The 20,842-nt window shown below is 51.6% G+C and overlaps 2 protein-coding genes across 4 annotated transcripts in view; one reads left to right on the top strand and one right to left on the bottom strand.

Annotated features, from left to right (window-relative positions):
* Positions 1–423: 423 nt before the first annotated feature.
* Positions 424–4,109, bottom strand: Trappc2l (trafficking protein particle complex subunit 2L). Of its 2 annotated transcripts, none has more exons than NM_001106193.1 (5): positions 4,045–4,109; positions 2,362–2,534; positions 1,611–1,698; positions 1,417–1,496; positions 424–612 (listed from the first exon to the last, which is right to left on the bottom strand). In NM_001106193.1, the coding sequence occupies exons 1-5, from the start codon at positions 4,075–4,077 to the stop codon at positions 567–569; spliced, it is 420 nt and encodes a 139-aa protein (NP_001099663.1). In that variant the 5' UTR covers positions 4,078–4,109; the 3' UTR covers positions 424–566. The 2 variants fall into 2 exon arrangements, with proteins under 2 accessions (NP_001099663.1, XP_087450416.1); XM_087594290.1 differs by having other exon boundaries at positions 425–612; positions 2,762–4,104.
* Positions 4,110–4,311: 202 nt separating this feature from the next.
* The window catches only part of Galns (galactosamine (N-acetyl)-6-sulfatase), a 33,660-nt gene continuing 17,129 nt past the window's right edge, over positions 4,312–20,842 (top strand). Inside the window, exons 1-9 of one of the 2 annotated variants that reach the window (NM_001047851.3) lie at positions 4,317–4,529; positions 10,094–10,217; positions 11,081–11,155; positions 11,809–11,911; positions 15,057–15,200; positions 16,634–16,700; positions 16,807–16,934; positions 17,635–17,774; positions 20,002–20,105. In NM_001047851.3, the coding sequence (NP_001041316.1) occupies positions 4,407–4,529; positions 10,094–10,217; positions 11,081–11,155; positions 11,809–11,911; positions 15,057–15,200; positions 16,634–16,700; positions 16,807–16,934; positions 17,635–17,774; positions 20,002–20,105 (1,008 nt within the window). In that variant the 5' untranslated portion in view covers positions 4,317–4,406. Of the gene's footprint in view, positions 4,530–10,093; positions 10,218–11,080; positions 11,156–11,808; positions 11,912–15,056; positions 15,201–16,633; positions 16,701–16,806; positions 16,935–17,634; positions 17,775–20,001; positions 20,106–20,842 lie in introns of both variants that reach the window. The other variant, XM_087594289.1, reaches the window with a different exon arrangement.

Genomic DNA, 20,842 nt, shown 5'->3' with positions numbered 1-20,842 from the left:
ACAGACAGGCAGGACAGGCATCTGAGTTTCCTCCTCTGGCACATGGGAAGCAGCAGTCGCTTTAATGCTGTGTCCCAGGAAGCTTTACAGATTTTACTACCTCCTGAGGCTAGCGCTGGGCACCAGCACTGGGCTAAGATTGCAATGAACGATGGGTCCAGAATGTTGAAGCGCTTACCGAAGAAGGAAGGTGTGTGGCTGTCCGCCTTGGATTGCCTCCGTTCTCTGAAGCTGGCTCTAGGTTCCCCATACCCCGCACCCTTCTGGACCACCCGCCTCCCCACAACCTCCTGCACTCAGCATCCTCCCTCATACCACCCAGCTGTGGTCACACCCCTTCCATCGCTCCAGAGTCTCTGAGACCAGCTGGCAGGTCCTCACTGAGCCCTCTCTCTCTCCTGACAAGAGAAGGACAATGGAGATCTCATCTTGTGAGGCCTTTAGTAGAAAAGCACAGGGCACGAAGCCCTGCCCGCAGGTTACACTCAGGGAGCAGAAAGGGAATAAATAAGTATCATCCAGCTGGGGTGAACACCGGCTTCTCTTCCGGATGGCTGGGGCAGAGGTCAGCACACCTGGACCATCATCGAAGTTACCATGGTATCAAAGGCCCTGAGAAGAGAATCCACAGTTAGAGCAGGACAGGCTATGGCCTTGCCCAACCAGATCCTCAGGACCCTGGGGCTTTTCTAGGGTTCAGGGAAGCAGACTGCATACCCACCATATTGGATAGCGACCCCCACATCCTGACACCACGATCCCTGTACAGCCCCCACGGGCCTATTACTCCACTGACTTTTCCCCAGCATGTCTCCCGGGGTAAGGTCCACAGGGAGCAGGCAGGGGTAAGCAATGAGCAGGCAGTGCTATCTTTGCCCTGCACAACTTAGGGACACCTGGGTTCTCTGTCTTAGGATCTAGGTGGACCCAAAACACTCGACGACTCAGCCAAAGGAAGGTGCCACTGAAGGGCCTACTTGTGCCACCTGGCGACTGAAAGCAACAATTTGGGAACCGTCCTGGAAAAAGAGAATTCTGGGAGCAGGTTTGTAGTGCCTGCATATGAAGTCCATGCCTCCTGACCAAACACCTACTTGAGGTCCATCCAGCTGGAGCGGAGACACCCAAGCCCAACCCAAAAAGCACACCAAGCTACAACAGAAGGACATGGCCTCCGTAAAGGGTATGGTCACAACATGGGCCCTTGCTGAGCCTCCTGTAGGTCCCCAGGTACCCACAGACACACCTGGGAGACCAGATGGGCGAGCTGTGGCCCTTCTGCCCGTACACACTAGAGGTCTGTGTCAGCGCTAATTTAGAAAAGCGAGGCTGGCTGCTTTGAAATAGTGGCCTTAGGACAGCATTTGTGGCTCCCTTACTCCCCTAATGACCATGTTATCAAAGAGCAGGCCCCACCTAGACTGGATTCGGTCTCCCGGGTTGTAGAAGGGGTTGCACATCACATCTGTGTAGGAGTTATGCAGCTTCCGGAACATCTGAAAGAAGAACCGGATGCAGCTTAGAGGAGCATGCATGGCGCTGTTGCAGACTTTTGCATTCCCAGGGAGGAAGGGGAAGGGCAAACACCCACCTCAACCCTCTGCACTTACACTGCGGATCTCATTGTCCCGCAGGGCCGTATTGGAGGAATCCACCACCATGACAAATTTCACCTTGGAATTGGTCACATAGCCGTATCTATGACTAGTTAAGGAATAAGCGTTTGCGTGGAGGCCGTATGACTGTGTATGGCACGCACATCACAACCCAGAGCCTGCTAGCCTGGAGAAGCCTAACACCTGGAATCATGGGAAGTTCCCCGGGCTCAGGTGGCTATGCAGCCACCATGCAGGTGACCACCATGCAGGTGCCACCATGCAGGTGTGCACGTGAACTGGGAACGGCTCAGCCTCTTTTTGAACTGATCCTGGGCCTGGGATATTAACTTCAGAGTGTTAACACAGTGACTCCTACACCAACGTCGCTGTGGGCAGGCTACAACCAGCCCCCACGCAAATGTCCTTGGATTCTATGGTCTTAATAATTTGTCCAGAAGGAATGGCCAAGAGTTTGCAGGGCCACATCAGATTGAGCCTTACAACAGTATCAAGAAACAATCGCCCTTGATTCAAAGTTGGCAGCCTCTAGTGAGCATGGAGAAGCCCAGGTTCGCTCTATGTCAGCTTGCACCCTCCTGGACCCTTGGCCTTGCTTTTCCAGTGACTCTTCCAATTAAAAGGGGCCTCTGTTAGCTTCAGGACACCTGCCTGCCTGAGCAGCTGAAACCCTTCTCCTTGGCCACCGTTTCCTCCCAGAGCCCGCTCTGGGAGCATAGGAACAGTACTGAGCAGTGGTGGATACACCTTGTAGTCCTCGGTTGGGTAGAGCAGGCCCAGGTACAGCTCCCTCTGGTCCACGAGTGCTTTCCCCATCGCAGAGATCTTCTCATCCACCACGTCCAGAGACGTGTGCACCATGTAGTGGAACTTGAGTTCGTTCTCTGTGGGAGTGCTTCGGATGTACAGAGGGTAATTCTGCAAGAAGAGGTGGAGGTCCACCTGGTGAGTTCCCGCTCTCAAGACAACGTCAACGCACTCGTAAGGTGTGCCCTCAGCCTGCCAACCGACTCGACTTCTCTAAGATCCACCGCTTACTGCGCTGCGGCAGACTGCCTTCAGGGGGATAACCCAACCTAAGGAGGGCTGTATGGCATCTGCAGAGAGTGGACTAGAGAGATATAACTGGGGGGTATGGCACTTGCCTGACATGCACAGGGCCCTGAGTCCAATTCCAAGTACCAAAAAGAAAAACATTATTGGGCCAGCGATGTAGCTTGGTGGTGGAGTGCTTGAGTCGCAGCATTAAGCCCTAGTTCTCTCACCTGTACCAGAAAGGAGGAGGAAGGAAAGGAGGAAGAGGAAGAGAGAATGGAAGCAATGTGGGAAGTGAGCAGAAATGACCTCGGAATGCCCACTTCAGCACGGCTTAACGTACCCTGACATTCCTCTTCCTAGGATCATCTCTTTCTCTACCACCAACACACTGCAGTGTCATCCCAACACCAGAGACACTAGCCATTTCTAGGACAGTGGTCTGTTTCTCAGCGCTTCAAGTCTCAGCCCAAATCTTCGCCTCTACACATCTGACCATCCTAAGCCCACAGTCAAAAGCTTCACTCCTGGCCTCCCTCATCCACTGTTCACTATGTCCAGAAGTCATCTGGCTTGCTGTAATTGAGTGAGTCTCCAAATCGGGACGCTTCAGCACAGATACTGGACTTCGTCATGAGTTTATCAAAGCAGCAGCTGCTTTTAAAATTGAGTTTTGATTCTGGTGGGCTTATTGAGGTTGTAACTCCCTCTTTTATACTGACAGCTTCGCAGCAGCAGCCTAATCCCTAATGGCGGGTCTCGGAGAAAGCCTTGTAGGATACAGGCTTCATGCAGCAGGATACTGTGGACCTCTGGAGCTATCTAAGCATCCATCAACAGCTTTCCAGAAGGAAATGAATATCTATTTTGGCCAGCAAGGAGATGACAGTTGGGAAGACGGGATACAAAAGAGAAAGGGACGCTGTCTAGCAGTTTACAGGCCTTCACAGTGGTTGGAGTAGAAGGGTGCAAAAGGCATAAGGGGGACTATCCTAAGGCAAAGAAAATTACTTGGATTCTAGGCTGACTCGAGCCGCGCCAGGCTTATACTTAAATAGCACCGCTGGGCAGCTAGGGGACGGTCCGGAAGGCGGGACAGAAAGACCCGGACGCGGAAGGTAGCTGAGGCCGTGAAAAGAACGCGTAGAGCGAAGGGTGGAAGGCTGCAGCGACCGGCTATGCTTCCCGGTGGATCTCAAATCCCGAAGGCCGAGGCCTGCAAGCTGGCGGCGGACTGTCAGCTGTCAGAGAGAGCCGGCAGGAAGAATCCTGATCCTAGGGCATGGCTGAGGCTTGGGAGCTCGGAGTTGAGAAGATCGAGAGCATGGCTGGAAGGAGGCTCGCCGGCCGCCGCCCGCCGCCCGCCACCCACCACTCGCAGCTTCACACCCACCTCCTTGGCGATCACCGCGATGCACACCGCCATATTGGCAGGCTGTGCGCTGCATCATGTGACCTGATGTGGGGCAGGCTCCGCCCATTCCCCCCACCCCACTCCGGCCATGGCTCAGACTCCGCCTCTCTCTACCATGGCTCTGCCCTATCCCTCAGGTCCGGCCTTGGTCCCGCCCCTTTCCCGTAAGGCCAAGCCCACTCTTGTCACTCAGGCGGCCTTGACCCCACCTCTCCCTCTTTTCTCCGTGGCCCTGCCCCTCCTCTCATTCGGCCGGCAGGGCCCGCCCCACACTCCAAAAGGAACCGCGGCCCGACTGGGACTGAGTCTTGCTTGGCTCTGCAGCCGGAGCTTGGATTGCCATGACGGCCTGTTCCACAGCGATCAGGGCCCAGCAGCTACTGCTGCCGGTACTGAGTGCTCTAGGACTCTTGGCTGCAGGTGCTCCGCAGCCCCCCAACATTGTGCTACTGCTCATGGACGATGTAAGTGGGGCCGCGCGGCGGGGGGAACACGGAAGACACAGGGCAGCCACAAGGCGGTGAGCAGCGACCCGAGGGAGGCCCAGACCCCAGTGTAACATCTCTCATTGTTTCCGCAGTGGGGGTAGGAGTTCAGAGAGGCCCTTTTCCCACTACTTTCCCTCCCGAGAGGGGCCTGACATTCTGCTCCCCTCAACAGGTGGCCCTGCCTTGGTGCCCACCTTCAGCCTGACCTCTGGGGGAACTCTGACCAAAGTCAGGCATGGAATGTCACCTGGGGGCAGGAGTGGGGCAGGTGTGCAGCCTGTGGTCATTTATGAATTCTGCCCTGGGGCAGATCTCTCTCAGTGTCCCCATCTGAGGAATCTGTCTCCCTGGAGTGCCCTGAAAGCTTAGAAATTAGTCGCATAAACACTAGGTCAGATAGAACTATCCAAACTGAACTGGACCCTGTCTTCCTCACAGCCTCAGCCTGCCAGCCTCCCCACCTCTCCCCCCAGACACACTATGGAGTGGCACCTGTCAGCTATTGTTAGAATCAGAGACACATCCAGTTCGGGATGATTTGAAACAAATCAGAGGTTAATGCCTGCAGAGGCTAATTAATAGCCAAGCCAGCTGTCCTCAGGTCTGAAGGCCATACTTAACTCCTCAAAAAAGGGCTGCCGTCTAACAGTCTGCGGGCCCATCAGAATAGAGAGGATTTCAGAGACTTAGTAGAAGAAAAAGGAAGTAAACATCCCACTTGATAAACAGTGGGTTGGTGGTTCTTTATTAGGAAGAAAAATATAGACCTCAAAAGCCCTGCACATCAGTCTCACCTCCCAGAAGCCACTGCAGGAAATCCTTTCCGGCTTTTTCCATTCTATGTGGATGGTGACTGTTCATACTCTGGATGACTGGCTCCTCTAACTCCAGTCCTGGTCGCTGATAGCAGACTTTGCACAGTAATGAGAAGTACTGAAAAGATAGATAGATAGATAGATAGATAGATAGATAGATAGATAGATAGATAGATAGATAGATAGATAGACAGACTGACAGACATAGTCAGACATAGATAATCAGAGAGACAGACAGACAGAGATAGACAGACAGAGATAGACAGACAGACAGAGATAAGAGAGGGAGATTTTATACATAGTGCCTTTCAGTATTAAATCCTTTTAGAGCCAAATCACACTGGTGTGGTTTGTTTGTTTGCACTGGTTTGTTTGATCCAGAAGTACTGACTACAGTCTTGTCCGTCAGCTTTCTGCTCTTCCCTTTTCTAAATGACACCCTGTGAGGGCAGGTCTTCACTGACACTCCATTAGACTACTGAAGAACGTTGAACTAACAGACTTTTGAAAACTGAGTCACTTAAATGTTCTCTTAGCCTTCATGTTTGCATCCTGACTCTTTGTGGGGGAGTGTTGTTTGTTTGTTGTTTTGTTTTTTGTCTGCTTGCTCTCTTGCTTGCTTGAGTCTTGCTAGGTAGTGTTGGCTGGCCTGAAACTCACTCTGTAGCCTAAGCTGGCCTCAAACTCAAGGCAATTCTCCTGCCTTAGCCTCCCTAGTGCTGGGATTACAGGCATGAGTCACACCACACCTAAAGACATAACTGCTTTTCTGATGTGATGACTAGAAAATACAGTTACATGTGAGGCTCACAGTTACATTTGCATTGGGCAGCCCCAGGTGGGTAGAGAGCTTCTAGGTAATGGAATATGAGTAGCAACGATCAATTTACCTGACAGTGGTTGGCCAGGAAGCACCACCTCCTTCCTTCTGGATACCCTGGAGCTGTGGGAGGACGGTTCATTGGAGCTGAGTCCCACAACAGTCTACAAAACCCCGTTCTTGTCCTGTAGAGACTTTTGATACAAATAACGGAAAAGGAACTCAATTAACAGCGGCAGAACTGGGAATCCCTGGCATTACCAACCAGACAACTGGGTCACTCTGGCTTGAAGTAGGTAGGCTCCAGGCTTCCCCTTTCGTAAGGCTGCTGCTATCCGTAAGCTGGCCCCTGGGAGCCCCGTGACAGCCTCCTGACAGCCATTAGGCAACTCCCAGCTCACCTACCCTACTGTCAGCAATCTCAGTGGGACAATGGCTTTTGCTGACTTGGACCTACTTCTGGGACAAGCATAGGGAAGAAGACTATTCCAACTGTCCAACAGGGAAGCTCAGCTCAAAGGACACCAGGGTAGAGAGGCCTCCTGGGTTTATTTATACTTGGCCTACACCAGGTTGCCTGTGCCAGAGAGGCAGGGATATCAGATGTGAGAAAAGTCCTGGGCTGTTCCTTAGGTGGCAGATACGAAGGTACAACCTCAACAGCCCAGGAGCCTCCACCCCTCCCTTTGGCCCTCTCTAGCTGCCTTCACCAGGCTAATTGTGTCTGCATCTGCAACAGGTGCTTATGTGTGTCTGGCTTACCCAGGATGACAGGGCTCCCAGCTCCAGGCTTGGCATTGTCTGACTGTCTAAGGTTGTCTCAAGCTTAAATTCTTCAAGGAAGAGACCACTGACTTTAGAATGGTTGACTATGGTCCTGACCTGCTCTGGTCACATCATGAGTGTCCAGGGGGCATGTTCTAGGTAAAAACCCTGTTCCCAGAGTGCCTTGGGGTCGGGGCTGGGGTGGGGGATGCTCCCCAGGCTGCCTGCACAGGAGATCAGAGTCAGAGGAGATTGGGAGAGGGAGGGAGTCAGGCCATAGTCAGGGAAATTTAGCTTTCTGACAGACTAGCAATCGGGCTTTTTAAAAAAAAAAAAGATTTTGTTTATCTATCTATCTATCTATTTATTTATTTATTATGAGTACACTGTAGCTGCCTTCAGACACACCAGAAGAGGGTATGGGATCCTGTTACAGGTGGTTGTGAGCCACCATGTGGTTGTGGGATTTGAACTCAGGACCTCTGGAAGAGGAGTCAGTGCTCTTAACCATTGAGCCATCCCCCCCAGCCCCAGGGGGCTTTTTTATTTATACAAGTTTCACAGAACAAAAACAGGCTAATGGTTATCCAGAAAGTACAGATCATGTGTTTGATTATTTATAAAACATCCAGGGTTACAAGTTCAGTTACAATTAGAAAATACAAACAAAAAATAAAATTTTATTCGTACTATCAACCCTATAATTCCAATTTAAAGAATCTAAAAGGAATGTCTCTTCCAAGGCAGACACATTTGTTATATAACAGCCTGTGTATAGGCTGGCAGCGCTTGTAGGGTTATTAATTATTATATTTTATTTTGATGTGCATAGGTGAGAGGGTGTCGGATCCCCCGGAAGTATAGTCACAGACAGTTGCAAACTGCCATGTGGGTGCTGGGAACTGAACCTGGGTACTCTAGAAGAGCAGCCAGTGTTCTTAACCACTGAGCCATCTGTCCAGCCTCCTAGTGTCTGTAATTTTAAAGCACTCCAGGCAAACAGAAAATATCGGAACCCATCTTTTTTATGAATAGCAAGTATTACTTCCCAACTTCTTTTTTTTAAAGATTTATTTATTTTATATGTGTAAGTACACTGTAGCTGTCTTCAGACACACCAGAAGAGGGCATCGGATCCCATTACAGATAGTTGTGAGCCACCATGTGGTTGCTGGGATTTGAACTCAGGACCTCTGGAAGAGCAGTCAGTGCTCTTAACCGCTGAGCCATCTCTCCAGCCCCCACTTCCCAACTTCTTTTGCTATATATTTCATCATCTACGCTAAAAATAGGAAACGTTTATTCTAATCAATCTAGGTTATTGAACTGAGGTTCCCCCCCCCCCCAGGGTGCACCCTGTATGACCCCGTATCTTTAAACTGTTTATTCAGCGAGCTCTAAGACTGTAATAAAGAGACCTTGGGTTTGTCAGATTCAGAGTTTATCATTTGTCTCTCTCTACCCTGCACTAATTATAGCTAGAGTTTGCTCAGAATTCCTGGACCAATGGCCTCATCTAGCTCTGCGCTTAGCTGTGCTTAATGATCTCCAGGTCGTGAGGAAGACTTCCAAATAGTGGCCACATAAAGTTATTTTTAGGGGCTGGAAAGATGGCTTAGTGGTTACGAGCACTGACTGCTCTTCCAGAGGTCCTGAGTTCAATCCCTAGCAACCACATGGTGGCTCACAACCATCTGTAATGGGATCCAATGCCCTCTTCTGGTGTGTCTGAAGACAGCAACAGTGTACTCATATACATAAAATAAATAAATCTTTTTTTTTAAAGTTATATTTAGGACTGTCCTAAAGAGATTCAGACATAATTTCCCCAGGAAAAGACATAAAGTGAATCATAATGCAGGAAGTCTTCAAGAATGCAACACGGAGAGGCCAAAACCCGGAAGTGAGAGCTAAAAAGACAATGATTGCAGCTGTGCTGGCTTCCTGACCCTCACCATTTTCAGTGGCTATGTCTGGGCCACCTGAGAAGCTACCATTATAGACTAGGTTCCCAAAACTAGTATACCGAACCGTACAAGACCTAGTCACCTGCCAGTCACATTGACTTGTGAAAGATTCTACAGCGGGTTTGTGCAAACGTTCAGTGCCTGTGCCATCCCTTGCCCCTCCCAACCCATACTGCAAGCCCCGCCCTGCAGCATGGCATGTGGTCATTGCTCACGGCACACTCAGACACGCCTGCCACTGCCTCAGAAGGCACGTGCCCCGCCCCTTTGTCCTTAATTGAGATAAAAATTCACAGAATACTTCTCTTTTCAAAGATTTATTATTATATTCATATGAGCACACTGTCAGTGTCTTCAGACACACCAGAGGAAGGCATCAGATCCCATCACAGATGGTTGTGAGCCACCGTGTGGTTGCTGGGATTTGAACTCAGGACCTCTGGAAGAGCAGTCAGTGCTCTTAACCGCTGAGCCATCTCTTCATTCCTCCCCCTGCTCCCAGAATACTTCTCTTACACTGTGGGTTGTGTAGGCTGATTCTTTAACTCTGGGTAACTGGAGGGAGGAAGGTAGCTTGCTTGTCTTCACAGAAAGAGCTGAGATGGTAAGGAATGGGTTAAACAAGGAGTAGCCGCCTCTGGATGGCCTCCCTCAGGTATCTTGATTCACTCCCCCCCTTTTACTGAGACGGTGCTCTGGATTCTCCTTGACTCTTTGGCTCCTGTGGTCTCTACGGACTGGCTCTAACCCTTATTGTTTGGGATCAGCTTGCCAGGGACACACACATAGTCAGGGAGCACGAGTTTCAGTTCTGTAAGGCACGCTAAGCCAGGCTGTCTGGCCACGTGGCTCTAGGCTCGACTTTCAGAGGAAGCTCATCCTGCTCTTGAAATCTAAATTTGCATAAGAGCTTTAGGTTGAAAATAGATGTGTATTCTTAGACACCAAGACTCTAGGAGTGTACAGAGGTTGATCTTTGCTAGGGAGGAAGGCAAACATGGGTACCATGACGGTGGTCAAACCGATGTAGAGGTGAGAGCCAGCAACTCCTAGTAAGGCCTGGAGCACCTCATGGAAACCGCCAGGGTTTGGGTGAGCTCTTGGCTCTTCCTCATCACAAAAGAACCATTTGCAGAAAGGGTTCACCCCTCATCTCTTTGATCTTCCCTGCAGATGGGGTGGGGTGACCTGGGTGTGTATGGAGAACCTTCCAGAGAGACCCCAAATTTAGACCGGATGGCTGCAGAAGGGATGCTTTTCCCAAGCTTCTATTCTGCCAACCCTTTGTGCTCACCATGTAAGTTGCTGCTGCTCCCCGACCCCACTCTAGAGACCCTGTTAGCCAGCAGAGTCTGACTCACCTGCCCCTCCAGCCCTATTCTAGGTAGAACAGCATTTCCTCAGGAAGGCCGCAGGTAGACGAGGCCTTTGTTACTGATTATACTGGCTGCTGACTCTGAGGTCCACTGGCTTATTGGGGCCCTCGAAGGGCAGTAGCTTGCCCTGGCTTCTGCTGTTGCCTGCCAGCAAGCAAAAGATCATTCTGCTCCAGGACCGATGTCTGTCTCCTAGAACTGCACTGTCTGCACTTCCTGGTCACAGGACGTGGATGTTGTAGGGGGGGGCAGTGAGACCATGTCCTCTTCCCAGGGACTGTCCCTCCCTCCTTCTATAGTGGTGTTACAGAAGTGCTGACCTTAAGGAAGAACAGTAGATAGGGTGAACAGGCAGTAGGAGGCAGGTCATGTGGCCTACAGTCTTGGGGCTGTCCCAGAGCTCGAGAACTGAGCTTAGGAGCAGAGCTGAGTAGCAAAGCTAAAGAACCCTCCCTCAGTCCTCAGGCCATTGTGCCACCTCCCATTGCCGGAGCTTGGCAATACAGAGGGATTGAACCACACAACACAGTAGTGGTGCACACCTTTAATCCCAGCACTCAGGAGGCAGAGGCAGGCGGATCTCTGAGTTCAAGGCCAGCCTGGTCTACAGAGTGAGTTCTAGGACAGCGAGGGCTACACAGAGAAACAAAACCAAAGAAATTGAACAGCTTCAGGATGCATTCAGGACAGACCCGTCCCGGGAGGTGCACATGGGAGGCGCCTCAGAGCTGTCTGAGGGTCCTGCCAGGTTTGTTTCACTGTCTGTTTTTATCCTTCTATGTAGCTAGGGCAGCCCTGCTCACAGGACGGTTGCCCATCCGCAATGGCTTCTACACAACCAACGCACATGCAAGGAATGGTATGCCTCCTACCCCTCCTCACCCCCGTGGCCCTGCAGGTTCTCTGTCTAGACTAAAAAAACGTTGGTGTCCTAGACCTCAGTGTGAGAGGTGTGGGCCCTGGAGTGGTAGATATAGACAGCCTAAGGCAGAACTAAGGACCGCAGTGTAGATCCCATGTCACAAGCTTCCTCCCTGAACCGGCCCAGTGAGAACTAAACTGGCAGTGAGGTCCCTCAGGTACACCACACAGCAGGCTCCCACCACCCTTGACCTGCTCCTGGGGCTCTCAACTTTCTGCTGAGAAAGCTATGGGGTTTTTAGGTCAGAGCAGGGAAGTTCTGGAAACAAGCTCACGTGCTTGGACAGGGGTCTCTCCGGATAGGGTCCCAGACGAGGCAGAATTTCAAGTGGCCTTGAAGGAAAGGGCATGGTAAGGACCAGGAGAACAGTGGGGAACGGTGTGGTGTCAAACGGCAAACCAGGCTGCCGAGGCGAGACAGGTCAGAGTGGAGGCACCACAGCACCATCCTCACCATGTTGGTGCTGACTTGGGGGGTGCTTGGGAACATCCTGGGAAGCGTCCCTACCGTGACCACTGTTCTGCCTGTCTGTCCACCTTAGTGGGGCAGTGTGTGTGTCCATTACAGAGATCTCATACTTGTCCTTCCAGCTTACACACCTCAGGAGATCATGGGCGGGATCCCTAACTCAGAACACCTCCTGCCTGAGCTCCTGAAGAAAGCAGGCTATACCAACAAGATCGTGGGCAAATGGTGAGTCCTACCTCTTGAGAGGAGTAGAATCTCGATTCCAGGTCCATCTAGAATTTTGTGGGGGTTTTTGTTTGTTTGTTTGTTTGTTTTTGTTTTCTGAGGCAAGGTCTCAAGCTGATATGGGGGCTGTGATCCATTGCCTGAGTTATCTATAATCCGTTGTCATGAACCATTGTCACACATTCTCTATAATCTCTGTGGGGAGCTCTCAGGAACACGGTGTTTCAGGAATGCACATAGCACACAGATGTGCATGCAGCTAAAGCATCCATGCACATAAAATAAAATAAAAATGCATCTTTTTTTTAAAAGTCAAAAAAAGCTTGGTGTCTGCAGTACAGAACTCGGTGAGGGTGCACATCTTTTTTTTTTTTTTTTTTTTTTTTTTTTTTTTGGTTCTTTTTTTCGGAGCTGGGGACCGAACCCAGGGCCTTGTGCTTCCTAGGCAAGCGCTCTACCACTGAGCTAAATCCCCAACCCCGAGGGTGCACATCTTTAACCCCCGAGCTCAGGAGGCAGAGACGGGCAGGCCTCTGAGTTCGAGGCCATTTTTGAGGCCATCCTGATCGACATAGAAAGTTCCAGGCCACCCAAAGCAACACAGTGCGGCCCTGTCTCATGTAAACTAAAGAGCTCAAGATCTCAAGTCCAGCAGGAGGTCGAGACACGGGGCTGACTCAACAGGACATTGAGCAAACACTCAGCCATCCCTGCCCACCCGTTCCTTCCCACCATGCTGCCTGCCATCTCGACCCAGCTGTGCCCAGTAAAACGTCACTAAATGGGCCAGCCACATTCTCACGCACAGATGAGACAGGGATGAGGCAGAGAAGAGCCGACAGGCAGGACCTCCTCCCCTGCACAGACCCCCAAGCAGGTGGCACGGAATTCTAGGAAACCATGTTGGGCTAGAGAGAGAGCAAAGAGCCTCAGGCCCCACCATAGCCAGAGATGCCTGTGTCTTGCCTGACGGTTCTGCTACATCCTTAGCTTCCTGCTCTCAGTGACTGGGTGGGCAGAGCTGAACAGGAACAGAGTTTCTACAGAGCTTCCTGGATGGCTTCTGATAGAAAGAGGCGACCAAGAGGAGTGGCACTGATGAACTCTGAGAGACACAGAGAGCAGAGGCCAGCAGTGAGGCCAGGCTCTCAGGCCGCAGGGAGAGCTTCAGTTGGTCTTCTGTGAGCAAGGTTTAGTCCAGTGCTATCAGCTGCAGCCAGGACTGCCCTGCGTCCTTCACGCATACCTCATCTTCCTGAACAAACCCTACCCGGACTAGCCTAGACTGTTGCACAATCTGCCAACAGCCAAAGCGAGTGAGTGAGGCCAGCCCATTCTCCAGTCCTGCTTACGTCCTGGTTAGTGCCAACCACTGTTAGGACCAAGTGCATAGAGTTACAGCTGTTTCCGGGCAGAATTCTAGTCATCCTTCCCCACAAACAGGCTCCAGGATGCTGGACCTGGGCACAAGACCTCTCATCTGCCCTTCGATGCTTAAAAAGGATGAGTAGCTTGCAGTGGGCCCAAGAGTGTAGCCGACATAGAGGCACTGCCCTGAAAGGAGAGGTTAGAGACTGAGTGGGTGAAGGTCAGAGAAGAGCTCTAAAGGCTCTCCGTGTGCAGCCATCAGGCAGAACAAGCCCACAGAGCCATGCTGTGCCAGTCTCACCAAGTGAGGAAACCGAGCCCTAGACAGGTATCCTTCCCTTGAGAGCAGATAGAGTACACACTGACCAGCCAGTCCATCCCCCAAGACTCCTCTGCTGTCCTTAATTCTACCTATGGAATGAGCACATGGCAACCTTGGATCTGCACACACTGCCTGGATCCTCCCTGAAGCCCTTCAACATGGTAGCCTGTCCCAAGCACAGCTGGTAAAAAGGACACGCTCCACCTCAGGACGCTGTGTTGAAAGCTGTCTATGTGTTGGAGGGGGGCAGGTGGGTACAATACAGATAAACAGTTCTGGGTCCCAGGCTGGAGGATAAATGGCATACAGCAGGATTTGGAGTCCCTGATAGTTTAAGGAGTGCTCTGAAGAACAGGTGGGAGCTGGGGTTCCCAGGAAGGGCAGGCTCTGCTTCAGGGATAGCCCAGGACTGCTGACCACTGACGCTAGGAGTTGGAGTTGTCTTGGCAGCGCTCTTTAGCTACCAGTGGATGGAGGACATTCAGTTAAGTGTCCCTGAGAGAAAAGGTGGCAGGATGGGAAAGTGTGAGCTAACACCTGGCTGGCATGGGGTGTGGAGGTGGAAGAAGGGTGGGGCCTCACACAGGGATCCTGCAGCTTTGCCTGAGGGGGGACCTTAACCCCGTGAAGCTTTACTCTGCCGGCCCCTCTCAGAGGAGATGAGCCTCTCTCTCCAAAGAGCTCCCACTATCACCAGAGTAGGCGTGCTGCCGTATTCTCTTCTCCTCATGCCCTAGGCTCTGAGGAGGAGAGTATAGCCCTAAGCCAGTGAACCATCTTCCCTTGCGGCCACCTTCCTGGTGAGCTCCCCTGAGCTGGTGGAATACTCTGACTTTTGTGTAAGAAATGGAGCCGCCACCTGCCTGGCTAGAAACCTAAGGACCTTAGAGTGTCCCTGGGGATAAAGGATAGAGGGTCCAGGAGGAAGCTACTGGAGTCTGGAGATGGCTAACACAGACTTTTGAGTCCAGCTAGTTTCAAGGCATTTGGGAGATTTCTCCCCATGCAATCACCCTTCCGGTTCATCCTTCCAGAATCCTGAAGGGATCCCTAAACTCTCTTTTGGGTCTCACTGTGCCCCGATCCCCCAGATGCCACTGGTTGTGCTGAGACACCCTCAGCTGTGCCCAGAAGCCCTTAGCTTTGCCAGGAGGACACTGTGCTCTGCTGGAATGCCCTGAGTCATGCTTGGACGCCCTTGCATGTGCCTGGAGCTCTAGGTGCTAGCATTATCTGTGGGGTGCAGATAGGTCCCTGTGCTCCCTCTTAAAGTGAGGTCTTAATCTTTTGTGTCTTGGAGTGTCCAGACGGGGGGGGGGGGGGGGTGCTGGAATGCTGACAGGCTGCTTATACAGTTGACAATTGTGATGGTGATGTGTTGTTGATGATCAAACCATTGTAATGTCCCCAGTGAGGAGATCTCTGAAGTTATCTTGGGTTCCTTCCTGTTTCTAGGCATCTGGGTCATAGACCCCAGTTCCACCCCCTGAAGCATGGATTTGATGAGTGGTTTGGATCCCCCAATTGTCATTTTGGACCATACGACAACAAGGTCAAGCCCAACATCCCTGTGTACAGGGACTGGGAAATGGTTGGCAGGTAACAGACAGAACCCCTTCCCTTACCCCCCCCTGTCCCATCCTCTGGTACTTGCTGAAGAATAGGACTGACGTTCTTGAATGGTGTCTAGTATCCTACATGGAGAGAGAGAGAGAGAGAGAGAGAGAGAGAGAGAGAGAGAGAGAGAGAGAGAGCGCTCTGTTTCCTTTTGCCTAGGACCTCCTAAGACTCACCTGAGGTCACTTCTAACCTTTCCGTGATCATAGCTTTGTATTTGGGGGAGGGGATGTCTAGAACCTGTGCACCCTCAAGTAGCTGTCATCTTCATCAATAAGTTGGCCTATTAGCTGTATGCAAGAAAGGAGATGTGAGAGCCACTCCAGGGACTGCCATTGTCACCATGAAAAGAGACCCTAGTCAGGAGGGGAGCCCCCCTGGGCCAGGCCTCAGAGGGTACCTCCAGCCTGTGGCTCTGGGTTCCAGGACCTGACTCATCTTTCTTGAATTTTTTTTTTTTTTTTTTTTGGTTCTTTTTTTCGGAGCTGGGGACCGAATCCAGGGCCTTGCGCTTCCTAGGCAAGCGCTCTACCACTGAGCTAAATCCCCAACCCCCATCTTTCTTGCATTTTGAATGCTTGATTTTTCTTTGCCTTTGTCCTAAGTTGAGTGGAAGTTCTTCTATCTGCAGACCTCAAGGCTAAGCCAAACATTGCCCTCTTAAAAAATGAGTGTTCTTTCTTCAGGAGCTATTGAAGGGCCCTTGGGGTACCCAGGGACAGTTACCTCTCAGCAGGCTGTAGGACATCTTCACCTCTCACAAAGCAGCCTCTGGCGCTGGGAGGATGGCTCTGTGGATAAAGACTTGCCCGGGCTGGGCAAGTCTTTGTAATTGCAGTTCTGGGGAGGCTGAGATAGGAGGTTTCCCCGAGGCCGTGAGTCCAATTGGTGAGCTCAAAGCCAGTTAGAGACTCCAGCCCAGGGTGGAGGCACACCCTCTAATCCTAGCAGTTAGAAGACAAAGGCAGGCAGATCTCTGTGAGCTTGAGGCCACTATGTTTACATAGTGAGCCCCAGGCTAGGCAGGGCAATGCAGTAAATCCGTCTCAAAAACATTAATAAGAGAAGGAGATCCAGCCCAAAGGATACTACCCTCCACTACCCTCCGTCCTCTGCATACATGTGCGCCTACTGCATGCACACCTGAACTTACATGTGTACCCATACACACACACACACACACACACACACACACACACACACACTCAGCTACACCTCCTGACCTTCCCATCCCTGCGGCACACATACCCCCAGCTTGTTCTAACTCATCTGACACACTGGAGCCATCATGGCCTTGTCACTTCAGACAGGATCATCATCACCTAGTTGCTCTGCGTGCTTCACCGACTTTTCAGTGAAATCGAGGAAGGGGCTTCTTTCTTGACTAAATTCTGATATTTGAGTTTTGCTTTCAGATTTTATGAAGAGTTCCCAATCAACCTAAAGACCGGGGAAGCTAACCTCACCCAACTCTACTTACAAGTAAGGCTGAGCAGACTGGGCGAGGCAAGGATTCGGGAGGAAGCTGGGGAGGCAGGGGTATGATGGATTGTCTAGCAGCAGAGGAGAATGGAGGCCTTTCCCACAGGAAGCTCTGGACTTCATCCGGACACAACATGCAAGGCAGAGCCCCTTCTTCCTCTACTGGGCCATCGACGCCACACACGCACCAGTGTATGCCTCAAAACAGTTCCTGGGTACCAGCCTTCGAGGGCGGTGAGTCGTAAGCCCCACGGCGGCCTTCAGTTATACTGAGGATCGCTGAGTGGCTGGTCTGGGCCACTGTGGAAAGTCCAAAGCAGCCTGGATGGTTCCCAATGGTGGAGACGCTTAGAATACATGAGGCCCTGGGTTCAATTCCTAGCACCATAAAAGAAAGATACAAAACATCAATGCCTCTGAAACCCCCTCCAACCTGGGATCATCGATGAAAGGAAACCAAGGTACTTATGTCCACAATGTTTGCAATGAACCAATTGTACTGAGCTGGAACTTCTCTCTGAGGAGCAGCTAGACACCCCACTGGTCACCTCTGAAGTGACAACATTAGTGTTTGGGTCACACTAATTGTTGGGGTAGAAATCTCGGCTCGTGTCTGGACAAACCACACCAGACCAACATGGTTCCACGTGGAGAGGTTTAATGAAAGGACGAGACAAGGGAGGGGAACAAGAGAGAGAAGAGGAGAAGAGGAGAGGAATAGAGGTTGGCCATGAGCACGCGGAGGGAAGTGGGGAGGGGAATGGGGAGAGAAGGGACAAAGGGGAAGAGGGGAAGACCAAGAGCAAGAGAGTGAGGAGGGGGCAAGCAGCCCCTTTTACAGTGTCAGGCAAACCTGGCTGTGGGGGCGGAACTTAGACAGAATGCTAACACTAATGCCCTTTGCTGTCTGATAGAGCGCCATCTTCCCTTGCAGTTATGGCGATGCTGTCCGGGAAATAGATGACAGTGTTGGAAAGATCCTGAGCCTTCTGCAGAACTTGGGCATCAGTAAGAACACATTTGTCTTCTTTACGTCTGACAATGGTGCAGCGCTCATCTCTGCTCCCAAAGAAGGCAAGTTCTGCTTCCCATCCTCAGGCCCCAGGTCACTGGCTATAAAGCGACTCCCAGACCTCCCAGAATACAGTACCCAGCAGCAGTGTCTTGGCCCTGCTGACTCAAGCCTGGCCTGCGTTCACATGATTTTTGAATCCTTTGAGAAAGAAGAACAGGCAAGTGTCAGGGGGAGGGAATGTCTCAGAAAGGTCCTTACCTGCAAGAAGCCAGTTTCCCACAGCCTCAGGCTGCAGGAGACTTTGGCAGCCAGGCAGAACACCTGGTGGTGCTGGGGTAGAGCAGTTTGGCTGCTGCAGAGGTGGCAGGAATAACACCTTCAGCCTTGGGAGCCATCCAATGGACTGATCTGAGACACCTACCCATGATGCTTAGCAACCCATACAAGGCTACCAGTCAAGGCTGAGGGCCCAGTAATCTCCCCAGCCTGTAGGCAGCATTGGCCCTTCAGGTGGCACAGTCAGTCCTACAGCCCAGTGCCCCGGGGCTTCCTGGTTTCAGGTGAACTAACCCAGTGCAGCCTTCATAAACCAAACAAAAGCGGTTTGGTAATAGAACAGAGCACCAGGTGGAGCCAGGCTGACCCGGAGTCTCTCAACGCCCAGCTCAATGGGCAACCTTAGTTCTTCTTCAGTGAGTGTCCCCATACATCTCAGAGAAAAGAACAGGACCCTATCCCCTCCCAGAAGATGCCCAGAGCTCAACTGTTACCCATTTGGCCAACTCTCAGGGTGCGAAGGAAGGTGCCTGGCATTTCTAACAATTACCTCAAGATTGTGGCTCCTGCTCTCCTGTGTGGAAGGTCGGAGGCCATCCTGCATCTAAGGTAGAAGACGGTAGCCACAGAAATGATGGAAAAGGTCTCTGCAGTCTGTCAGCCCCAGGCTCCCACTTGCTATAAAAAATGCAAGTATATCCTAAGATACCAGCGGACTCCGAAGATGGTCAGACAGGGCCAAGCAAAACTGGTTCTCCTCACCGACAACTGCCCAGCTTTGAGGAAACCTAAAATAGAATCCTATGCCAGGTCGGCCAAAACTGGTGTCCATCCCTACAGTGGTAATAATATGGAGCTGGGCACCCGTTCAAATTTCAAGTATTCAGCTCCATTATTTCAGAGCGGAAAATACGACGGAGTATACACACTGGCTATCACTGACCCGGGTGATCCTAGTGTTACTAGAATCATGCCCGAACAGATTGATGCAAAGTGAACCAGGAAAGTTTTTCCTTGAACAAAACTTGCTAGAGTTTGATTTTTAAAACACTTTAAAAAAATTTAAAGCCCCATATGCCCGTACCTAACCTAAGAAGTAGAAAAAGAATGGCTGCCTTCAGGCCCAGTGCCCTCCCCTGACACACATCTCCTTACTGGTGCCCGCACCTATGTCTCATCCATGTAGTCAGCCTGGTTCGGGTGAGCAAAGCCGCTGGGCTTCTGATCTGACGGCTTTTCATGCTGCATATGGAGAGGAAACACAGTCCACGGAAGCCACAGAGCACAGTGACATTTCCACGGGATGAGAGTTCTGTTTGACTTTTCCTTTGTTTCTCCCTGCCCCTGAATTTGGGGGCCTGAGATGGACCTCAGCAGCTCACGCTATGACACCTATCCCTATGGAACAGGCCCACCCCCCTCCAAGACCATGGGATCCAGATCGAAGGGGGCTTCATCCCCGATAGCTTCCCACAAGCTTGTTTAGGGCCCAGTGGCTTCAAACTCCAGCTGTGTGCCCTGCCCCTATAGACTGAGTAAAGACCACAGGGCATCTGGGGTAGACCATGTTTTAAGTAGGACCCTCCCCAGTACATGATGCCTGTGAATCTTAGCATCTAAGAACACTAACTGAAAGCTTCAGTCAGTGTCTGTAGCCTGTGACAGGTGACAGGAAGGGGCTTCTGCGGCTGTTCCTTGTTTCTGAGCTGTGGCTCCTGGTGGGCTGGTGGCTTTAGTGAGGCAAGAGTAGTTTGCTCTCTTCAGAAAACTGCAGCCAGAGCTTCTTAACTGCCTGGGTCAGGGTCACCCAGGTTTCCCCACTTGTGTCTGCAGCCTGACCTCATCCTGCTAGTCCTTTGTCTCCGTGACCTCAGGACTCAAATGTGCCTAACAATGAGTTCAGAAGTCAGGGTAGGCCACTTGCCAGCCAGGGGCGCTGTGTGTCCCTGATTTCCCGGAGGACCTGGGCCCTGACATCTTAAGCTGATGGGTGGTGACTCTCATCCTCAGGTGGCAGCAATGGTCCCTTCCTGTGTGGGAAGCAGACTACGTTTGAAGGCGGGATGAGGGAGCCTGCAATCGCTTGGTGGCCAGGGCACATTGCCGCAGGCCAGGTGAGTCACACAGAAGTCACACACGGTGCCACACTGAAGCTGTATCTGCTACAAGGTCTCAGGGACATTGGTGCCCGGGTGGTAAGGAAGCTTCTGTAGTCTGTTGGCTGCCCATGTTCTGTGGACTTACTACAAGGGGCAGGTGCGGCCCTACAGAGAACCCTGATGCCTTTGTGACAAAGACCAGAAGTGGGGCCTCACATGGATGCAGTGTGTATCCTTCTGAGACCTCAGTCTGACCACCTTCATGCCAGACAGCACCCTCAACCCCAGGCCTTGGCTCCAACCAGGCCACCCCTTGTCCAAGAATCCACTGTGATACTTGTAGTCAGAACACTAAGTGCTCGAGGTTGAGAGGAGTTTTGATGTCACTGCTCCTCAGCTGGCCTCTTTCCCCCGTGACCTTGGAGACAGTCTGGGCTCCTCAGTTCACCCTGCAGTGGCGAATCCTCCCTCCGTATACTTGGGGCTGGAGAGAATAGCTGACAGTCAGGAGCCAGGATCTGCTGGCCTCTTGACAAGTCATGGAGCTGGCTCCTCAGAGAGTCTGGGACAGATCTGTTCCATAGCTCTTGGCCTCTGGAGTTAAGTACTGGGCTAGCCTTCATCCACCTCCTTACCTCCACCCTCCGCTTCTCCATTAGTGTGTTGTGAATACTGGATCACATGGGCAGTACAAGCCAGCCTCCTAGAGGCCAGATGATACACATCCTTAGTCCCTCCTACTCTCTTATGTC

Source organism: Rattus norvegicus, chromosome 19, assembly GCF_021556685.1.
Source record: "Rattus norvegicus strain SHRSP/BbbUtx chromosome 19, alternate assembly SHRSP_T2T, whole genome shotgun sequence".
In the NCBI taxonomy this organism is placed as follows: domain Eukaryota; kingdom Metazoa; phylum Chordata; class Mammalia; order Rodentia; family Muridae; genus Rattus; species Rattus norvegicus.
Note: the sequence above shows the minus strand (reverse complement) of the source record. Positions and strands in the feature narration are given on the sequence as shown.